The sequence below is a fragment of the Nothoprocta perdicaria genome, unplaced genomic scaffold (assembly GCF_003342845.1).
Source record: "Nothoprocta perdicaria isolate Ctin4 unplaced genomic scaffold, notPer1 scaffold_20, whole genome shotgun sequence".
Taxonomy (NCBI): domain Eukaryota; kingdom Metazoa; phylum Chordata; class Aves; order Tinamiformes; family Tinamidae; genus Nothoprocta; species Nothoprocta perdicaria.
This window is the reverse complement of record NW_020455205.1, coordinates 4,686,276-4,695,990: the sequence shown is the minus strand read 5'-3', so window position 1 is coordinate 4,695,990 and position 9,715 is coordinate 4,686,276. Positions and strand designations below refer to the sequence as shown.

Genomic DNA, 9,715 nt, shown 5'->3' with positions numbered 1-9,715 from the left:
CGAGGCCGTGCGGGCTTCCCCTGCCGGCGCCGCGGGCCGCCCGGCAGCGCCTGCCCTCCGGCCTCCGCGGCCGCGCACAAAGGCGCGGGGAGGAGCTGCGCTCCCGCGGGAGCACGTCGGAAATGGCCCCTCTCTGACCCGTCTCGGCAGCGCTCGCTGCGCGGGGCTCCGTGCGGGCGCGTCTGCCCTGCCCGCGGGGCTGACGGGGAGGTGGCCGCCCCGAGCGCCGCGCGCCGCGCTCCGGCCCCTTTCCTGCGGTCGCGGCCGCAGAGCTCCGCGTTTCCCGGGCCGTGAGCGGGGTCTCACGCGTGTTCCCCGTGCTCGGCCGCAGTGCCCGGAGCGGGAGGCGGAGCGGGGGCCGCGGGTGTGCGGGCAGGGCGGGAGCGGCGGCGGCCGCTGCCGCAGCAGGGCCGGGCGCTCCGCGCTGCGCCCGCCCTGTCGGACTCCTGCCTCGAGGAGCAAGGCACGGCCCTGTCGGCCGCCCTGCTGGGAAGCCGGGCAATAAAGGAAGCAAGTCCTCGCTGCGTCAATGCTTCTCTTTCCCGCTGTTTGTCTCCATTACGCCCGAGTTTGGCTTTCTAAGGCCTGATTAAAAAATAGGTCCTGCTTTCTGCAATTTCTTCTAGTAGCTTATAATTTGGAGCTGTTAGCTGAGTTCTCTGAGTTCTTGAATATACCATCTCTTCGCAGATGGCGGCTGAATTGCCCCAGCATGCCCGGCCATAGCTGTTTGTACCAGCGGTAACTGCCGTGACATTTTGGATTGATTTAAACAGGGAATGCTGCTTTGCTTCCAGTGAAGCCCTGTTGGCTTGAGTGTGTGTAGTTAAACAAAAAGACAACCTCCTTGTCCGCTGGAGAGCGTGGCCATGGGAATAAATGGCACTGGCACCAAGGAGGGAGGCTCGCTCTGGATGCGGGGAGACTTGCCTTGCCTAGCTCCGCTCCGCCCGCGTTCGTGACCTGTCTCCGCTGCATGTGCACACGGTAGAGCAGCAGCTGCGTGCTCGCGAGGTGGAGGCAGAAGCCATTTAGTGGATCCTGCCTTTTTATTCAGGTTTTCTTTAGTTAATGCCACTTTTTCCTGTGACCTCTGGAGCCAGTGTGGTCAGCAACGAAGTGGTCCTTGGCCGGGGATCAGGAATGTGGAGCCTGTTGCAGCCTTCCAGCAGTGAGGCTGTGATTTCCTTTTGGACATGTTGGTAGTGGTCCTCATATTAGTTATTTCTGGCTCTACAAATGCCAATTTTATTTGCTAGTTTTTCTTAAAAATAATCTTTGGGTCCTAGTGAGGCAATTGCTGCGTATTTGGGACTGAAACACCATACTGGTGTGGGTTTGTTTTGGGGCTGTAGAAAAGATGTTGTAAAATGACTGTGGACATTCAGTCTCTTTGGATTAGTTTCCAACTTGAAAAGGAGCCAAGAGCCACTACCAGATATCTTCTCTTGTCTGAACAAGTTTTACTTGTCTTTTGAGTTCTGTTCTTAAAATACTTATCTTCTCTAATCTATACTGTCTTACAGTAAATTTCAGTTTATTTTTACTTGTACAGTTTTATTCAAAAAAAAAAAAAAGCTTAATGATTGGGTAGTAAGTGGTTATAATGGGTTCCACTGCAAAATGTGCTAATGAAGATTTGCAACTTTTTTTAAAGCAGTATGACTGAATTTTCAAGATAAAAGTACAGGATTTGAAGTACAGGAGAACACTGTAATATGTTCTTGTTTGTTTTCTGAAATATCATATAAGCCACATAATTATCACAATCATTCTGACTTGCTGGCATCTTATGTTGTACCAGCTGTGTATCTTTATTTTTTCCTCAGTTTCTTCAGAGTGGCATGGGGGCTGATCTTGCAGCAGTGACTCGCTGTTGCTGCAAGTTGATGGTGCTCCAGTAGGGTGGTAGGAGAGAACATGACTAACTATGATTTTCTTTATGAAAGAGTAAAGCTGCTGGCACTCATTTTAAACCACATTCAAAAACTGAGAGCTCTGTTTGTTGAGTGACTACTTTCTGCAAGGACTTCGCAGTGATATTACCTAGAAGTTAGTTTTAAATCTGTTCCCTTTGTGGTATTCCCGCTTATACATAATTTTAACAGCAGCCTATTTCTAGACATTGTAAAATGAACTCCAGCTTCAATGTTATTTGAACACCAGAGCGAAGACCAATGTTCATTAAGCAAAATGGAGTTTTTGTTTTTCTGTTAGAGATGAAACTTCTTGGGGTATGCCTGAAGCTCTCTGTGCAGGTGCTGGGAAGGGGAGGTTGTCCTGATTGCCAAATGAAAATGTAAGAATCAGTGGTCAAAAGAATCAAAACAATTGATTTCATCTGGTGATACATAACCATGTCATCCCTCTAGAGAGCCGCCTCCTTCCTGTTCTGTCATTATTTGAGAAAGGAGTTTTCTCCAAGTGCTGTGCTTACACAAGCTTACAGGAAGATGGTCCTTGCTTCAGTTGTGCAGAGGAAGACCTTCCTACTGCAGAAAAACGAGATTTCCTTGAAATTGTACTGTAAATGTCTGTGAAGATCATGGAAGTAAGTCAGTGGGCAAACTTGAATATTGTAGAAGAGTCATGGATCATGGCATGTGTCTCCTTAGATGAGGAGACTGTCCGTGTTTGCCTCTATGTATAAATCTGATGCTCATAGGGAATTGCTGAGTGACGCTTGTCTGCTTTGCAATCACTAAATTGATTACATTCCTCACTTTTAAAGCCTTTACCTCTTTTTCTTGTAATATATCATGAGCTAAAGGTTATAATGAATTTTTAACTTGCAAGTAAACTAATTACTAACCAGTTGTTTAGAAAGTAGTTTGACATTTGAGTATAATAGATAGAAAATTGACCTTTTTGCTGATTACTTTAGGGAAAAAGCAATCATATTGTGAAGGTGCCACCTCACGCCCCTCTTGTCTTTCTTCATCAAGCTTCATTTCCTAAGCCCCTTGGGAGGGAGAGCCATAGACACCTCGGTGAAGATGAGATGGACACTGTGATTCCAGCTCGTAGACAGTGACACGTGCACATATGTAGCCTCTATAAACAAATGGAAAACCTGAACTTAAAATGCTTAGTTTGTCAGTATATTAAACTAAAGATTGTGTGGAATGGTGCATTTCAGGTTGCCAGATAGGTGAGCCTTTTAAACTTACCGATTTAGCTTCCTAGATAGTATTTTTCTCAATATTTTCCCTTCTCCATTCAATCAGTTACCTTCAGAAATTATGGCATGGTATTTGAAAATATGTGACCAAGTTGTCTTTTGCTTCTGCAATACAGATCTAAACTTCCAGTAAACTGTATTTCTATATGTTTGCCTGTTTTTATCCTAATGTATTTGGGTTGCTAAATAGCCAGTTGAGCCCTGGCTGTTTTCTTGGAGGAACCTGGCTAGCAACAATGTTAGGGAGGCTAGAGCATGAGGGACAAGCAGAAAAGTAAAATTTAGAGAAAGGCTTTAATGGTGTTTTTGCTTCAGTGCATGTGCTTGGTTGGTTGGCAGTTTTTTCTGAAATGGACGATGGTCACTCTAGTCAAATGGTGGCATTTTTTTCTTCTACCGGAGCGCAGCGGGACCGCGGGGGCGGCCGGTTGCCCTCGCTGCCGCAGGCTGAGGAGCATAAGGATGCCGGCTGCTGCCGCGCTAGCGGCTCAGGGACAAGCGGCCCGGGAGGGCACCAGTGCAGCAGGGTGTGCAGGGGGCTGTGGCCAAGGCTGCATCTTCCCCTGTTCACTTGGCTACCCCTGGTAACTGTGTGTGTGTGTGTGTGTGGAGGGGTGTCCCCTGGAAAGGGGCTCCCAGTTTCAGACTCCAGTGATGATCTCGGTGTAAACTTGTCGTTGAGGGTGAATGCAGAAGCTAGCGTAGGTGAAGTGATGAAATGGAAAAAATCCTTTCCTGTCCTCTGACCTTATTTGGAGAAATGAGTGGAAAGCGGATACCTGAATGTGTTTATGTAATCTGGGTCTGAGTCTTCACTGATGCTGACAAGCTGAGATGAGAGCTGCTGTTAGATCTGTAGAAAATGATGGAAAAGCCTGGCAAAAGGGATGTAGGTTTGAGCAGCTTTCTATCTGCACGTTTTTTCTTGGTTTGGCCTCGGCCCTGGATGACATCGTGGTTGTTTCCCCAAAGGGATTCTTCATGATTTTTTAATGCAGACTTCACTGCGAGACTTCTGACGTTGAAACAGCTTTTTGTAAGACTATGCAGGCTGCTTACTGCGGGTGTTCGTGTGCTCAGGCTGTCATTAGGAAATTCTTCTTTCCTTTCCTGCCTGGTATCGGAGAACAGCTCTGAGCTGCTGTGAGAAAGGCCAGCTCACTAGATCATCACCGTGATCCAGCTGCACCCCAGAACTGGAATCTTTTCCTTGCATTCTCAGCATGCAGTATTTGTTTCTGTGCACATTTGTATTAAACCCTTAATGCCTAGTGAGCTGTTGCTGGATGACTCTAAATGTAGTAACGTTCTTGATTTCTCCGTGCCCCCTTCCAAACCTCCTCCTTTGGACAGGGAGTCTTGCACGGAGTGTGACCCAGCCTGCCCTTCTGGATTTACTTTTCCACCACAGCTCTTTCTCCTTGCTTTGCTTTTAAGGGATGAAAGTAGACTGTTACTTTGTCGCACACTGGTATTCTAAATCACTGTATTTCTGATATTTATATGCGAGATTGCTTAAAACACAATGGGTGACTTTTATAACCTGCTGTATATGGCAATTGTATTTGTTGTGTTTTTAAGATCAGCCCAGGTTCTGTCAGCATCTATTTTTGGAATAATTGCATTGCTTGTCATAGTTTAAGCAGTTTAAAGACTTTGAGAAAATAATCAGTCAGCTCATCAAGTGAGATGCATGAGTTGTCTTTATCATAATGCTATTTTAGTCAGAGTGAAGCAGCAGTAACGTATCCCCTCATGACAACACAGAGAAGATGTTGACTGAGTGAAATACTGCATATGCTAAATTTAAGCTTTTGAAACCTCTAACCTTTTTTTTGTGCAAAATGATGTCCAAACATCATAGTGTTAATGTGCTTCTCAAAATTGTTAAAAGATGATTTTATTAATACTCAAGATTCTTAACATGTAATTACAGTTTTTGGCAAATAAGTACAGTAATATCCTTCAGATAACGAATGTAGAAATAAAATTCTAATTATATTGAAAGCTGCAACTAGTTACAATGAGTGTTAGACTTTCATATTATGCTTGGCCCTGCCATATTTTGCTTCACCACGTAAAGCAGCACTGCTGGACTTGTAGCCTCCATGTGCGTTTTGAATGTTAGTGTTATGACGCTGAATAAAAGACAAAGTAACCAACAACAAATCTTTCAGAAATTCTGAGATCCTTTATCTGATAGAAGGAGCCTTGTGTGCTCCGCTGGAGACCTGTGTGGTTTGTTCTTTGTGTTGGGACCTCTCGGAGCATCAAGAATCCCCTTAGGTACGTGCAGGGAGAAGGAGGGCCATTGTGCAGCACAGTGCGGCAGCGCGTTGCATCCCAGCCTGCTCCTTGGCTACGGGTTATGTCTACAGAATGAGCGCGTTTGGATATTGGAGGCAGCATCCTTAACTCCTAAACAGTGTGTCCCTCTGGCTTTCTGAGCTTAGAGTGACCACTTAGAGGGCTGTGTCACAGGATCACGCGAGGTTTAAGCTGAAAGGGAGCACCAGGGGGGTTATCTGGCCACCAGTGTCACAGAGCAGAGCCAGCGTCAAAGCTGACTTGGGTTATGGAGGCCTCATCCAGTCTTGAATATCTTCAGCAATGGAGATTCCATCAGCTCTCTGGGCAACCTGCTCCAGTGTTCCTTGTGAGCCCCCAGTATCTAGTGGGGGACTGTCCCATGTCTACTGGGGCTTCCCCTGCTGCAGCCTTTGCCTCTAGTGCTTCCAGTGACTGCCTTGGAAGCTGGTGCCTGTTTTCTCCTCACGTTCCCCCTGAGGTGCTGGCGGCGAGTGAGACTTTGCTCCAAGTGCGAAATCGCTGCTTGGGGCTCTCCAGCCTATAACCCTTTGAAACAGTTTTGTCTGAATCAGAATGAGCTCTGCAGTTGCACTGAAATATTCTCTTAGCATAGCTCTTGCATAAGTAAAAAAAGCATGTTAATAAAATGTAGCAAGTGTAGTTGCCAGTAAAGTACAGCTAAAAATAAAGACTGCCTTAAATTGATGCTATTAATTCTTGGATCAATATTACTAATGATTTATTTGAGTATATTTGGAAAACTAGCTTTAAATATAACATTTGGGCATCAGAATATATGAACTTAGAATAATTGGCATCTTTACTTATAACCCTTGCTTGCCAAGTGAGATCCAGTTTAGCAAAGTGCAGCGCTGACCAAGGCAGCCCAAGAGGAAGCTCCTGGCCAAGTCGGGCCCGCAGCGGCCGTCCCTGGGTGTCGGGGGCGGCACGTGGTGGGCACACGCATCCCTCCGGGCTGGCTCTGCTGCCAGCTGGGCGCTCTGGCGCTGCAGATCCGCTGCTGCTGGCGCTGACCACGTGCTTAGTTCCTGGAAGGCTTCGTTCTTTAAATTCTTTGCTTGGTGGGCCTGGGATTTCTAGGACGGTTTCAATAGGATGACTTTGGCCCAGAAAAAGAGAAATTGTGTTTAAGGAAATTTGTTGTGAGGAGGAGTTAAGGGAACACACTGTAAATAAGAAGCACAAAGAAGATGGAAAGCAGAGAAGAATACAAAATAGAAAACAATGACACAATGAAGCATTATAGAGAATACGAAAAGGCGGATGAAATAAAGCACTTTCACTTAGGGAGCTCTATTTTATTAAATGTATCCCACTCAAAGAAAATATTTAAGAAAATATTTTGCTGCTTTAAATTGTAAATGCCACAGTTTTGGGGTATGCAGTATAATGAGAGAAAGCTTGGATGTGTCTTCCAATCCACAGATCTAGGTCTTCTGAAGGATGTTTCATTTTCCCTCACAGGTATTCTGTATCACAACCCAATGTGTTTTTTTTTTTTTTTGAGCATTTTTGTTTTGAGCTGGTGGGGATAAGATTTATTATATTCTTTTGCTATTGAGCTCCTTCAGATAGCCAACTGTAGCAAACTAAATCAGTTTCCCTATCCCAACTTCTCATTTAACATTTAAAGGACTGGGTGGGTGGGAGTGCTGCTAAGCTTCCCATTTCCTTAAAAATACACAAATAAGAGCTGTCCATCAGCAGCCTCAGCTGTGAAAATCAGTGCCCTGAGATAGGGCTTTTTTTGCTATTGAAATTCTGCTGTAATTAGGCTCTATCAGAGGCTTGTGAAGGGATTTTTTTTCCTCTTTTGGATCTTAGCAGCTATTCTACAAGCTGCACTGCAAGAGTGACAGCCCCTGGTGACAGCCCCTGAGGAGCTCACAACTTTGAGGAAGTCAGCAAGTGCCAAAATAAATGTTGTCAGCAATGCTACTTCAAAGGAGGCTTCCCTTCAACCTTCCCTTCTTTTGGAAGCTTCTAACTCTTTGCTAGCCAGCTAGCTGCTCTCTCAAGGTGCTCCGAGTTTCCTTCAAGCTTGGCCAAGGCAAGCGTGGAGTTCTGTGCAGAGCTCAAGGTTGAAGCCTCCTGGATTTTCTGTGGCTGGCAGAAGGCCCTGTGAAGGCTTCATCAAAAATACCTCCTGGAGCTGCTGTTCCCCTTCTCCAGGCCTCAGTGAGGAAAGGGAAGCCAAAAAGCAGAATTGTCTGGGCCGAATTACCCCACAGTCTGTCCCTTCTGCATGACCAGGGGAAACCTGGATGGTTTGTAGCATTTTCATTGCTACATTTCCACTGCTTCAGTGTTCATCAGTAAAGTAACTGAATGCTGTTTTACCTACTTCTCTACTGCTTGGTTTATCAAGAGATTTTGAAAATATACTCTTATTTCTATTTGCTTTTGTAATGGGAAGCTTCCATTTATCCTAGATCTGTGGTATTTCTGCACTATAGAAGTTCATTTGGGGGATGGATTCTCTCTGTCTCTTCACAATCCTTTCTTGTGTGTATGCCACAGCTGCATACCATGTTCTCCTGCATGCAGGAGCATACATGCATGCCTGTTTCTCCTGTAATATCATTATTGCTTCTGTCAACTTTGGGTCAAAATAATCAGTGTCCCACTCCTTGTAAGGCATGAACCGTAAGCGAGGTTAGCTTATATATGCTCAAAGTCTTGTCTCCGACCAGTGAGAGCAGGGCACAAAGAAGATTAAAAATGAGAACTGCTGCAGCTTCTGTTCCTGTTACTGCAGGTGGCGACAGACAAGGTTGCAGGGAAGCTGAGCTCCACTCTCTCATGGGTGAAGAACACGGTATCGCACCGAGTCAGTCAAATGGCCAGTCAGGTGGCAAGTCCATCGGCCTCACTGCACACTACATCCTCCTCTACCACGCTGTCCACGCCAGCATTATCACCATCGTCACCACCACAGCTGAGTCCAGATGACCTGGAATTACTGGCTAAGCTTGAAGAACAGAACAGGTAAATAAAAAATTTACTAGTCCTGAAATCATAGAGAGGTGTTATTGCAGTTTCAGCATAGAGACTTCATGGAACAGCATCTTATGATTTTTGAGGCCATGGGAACTTGTGTTCCTGAACTATGTTTTTAGAAGTTCTTGTTTTGTGGAACTCTAAAAAGTGTTTTTCTCTTCTAGCTTTTCAAGAGTGTTTATAGCTGCCTCTTTTTCATGTGGCTCCAGTGTAAACTCTTACACTGGAGCCACATGAACTTCAATATTCAGCTTGAAATGAAATCTCTCTGGAATGAGAATTTCACATAGCTTTATCAGCTTTATAATAACTTTATCAGATATCTGAAAAGCTGAGGATTTTTGATTTCCAATTTCTTTATTTGTTCCACTTTTTTTTTCCCCACTGTTCTTGCTTTCTACTACATGTCTTGGTTGCTTCATGAGTCTCTAAGCACATCAGCTGTTTCCTAAGATATGCTGGCAAATTTTCTAGATGGAGGTTTTAAAAGCAAGAGCTGCTGTCTTTCAGTACTTGCACATTTTCAGGGCTCAAACAAAGTCCTTTGGTTTTATTCTGTAATTTAGTCTGTGAATAAGGTTATTTAGTACAGACATAGCTAATTAAGGAGGCTTCTCAGCTTCTCTGATGCCCAATGCCTGGTGAGTGCTCAGCCCTCTGTGCTTGCAGGAATTAATAGCTGCTTCCCACTGTTAACCCTGGTGGTGAAAGGTGACACAATGTCCGTTTCACAATAAGGAAATCCCTTGTCTTTTCATCGTGATTTCTTGTTTAATGTTTTGGTGTGATAGGCAACAATTATTTGACTTCTTGTAATATGGGGTTCTACGTGACTGTATGTTAGTAGCTCGTCAGAGATCAACTTTAAAGGAGAACCTGAACTCCAAGTAGTCTTTAGACTAGATAGATAGCTGCAGAGCTGTGATGCCTTGGGTTGCAGACTGCTTTCATGCTGCAGTGAGGTGCACAGTTTGACAGCTTAGCTCAGACTCGCTTCTGCTCTAGCTGCCGTGATAATTTGTTGGACTTTGCGCCAGGGCAGCTGAGCAGAACTCAGGTTTTGTTTTGTTGATGCAGTTGTGAGGGTGGAAACTTCTACTAGAGGGAGAAGACTGAGCAGGAGGAGGGCTGAAGTGGCTCTGCTGGCTCGTTGCCCTGTGTTTGTGCCTTCTGCCCAGCAGCAGTGAAACTTGTTGTGAATGC

The 9,715-nt window shown here is 45.2% G+C and overlaps 1 protein-coding gene across 6 annotated transcripts in view; it reads left to right on the top strand.

Moving 5' to 3' along the window:
• The first annotated feature begins 8,270 nt into the window (after positions 1-8,270).
• The window catches only part of EVI5 (ecotropic viral integration site 5), a 56,406-nt gene continuing 54,961 nt past the window's right edge, over positions 8,271-9,715 (top strand). For 3 of the 6 annotated variants that reach the window (XM_026037978.1, XM_026037976.1, XM_026037975.1), the window contains exon 1: positions 8,271-8,500. In XM_026037978.1, the coding sequence (XP_025893763.1) occupies positions 8,352-8,500 (149 nt within the window). In that variant the 5' untranslated portion in view covers positions 8,271-8,351. The remainder of the gene's footprint in view (positions 8,501-9,715) is intronic. The other 3 variants (XM_026037971.1, XM_026037973.1, XM_026037972.1) reach the window with 1 other exon arrangement.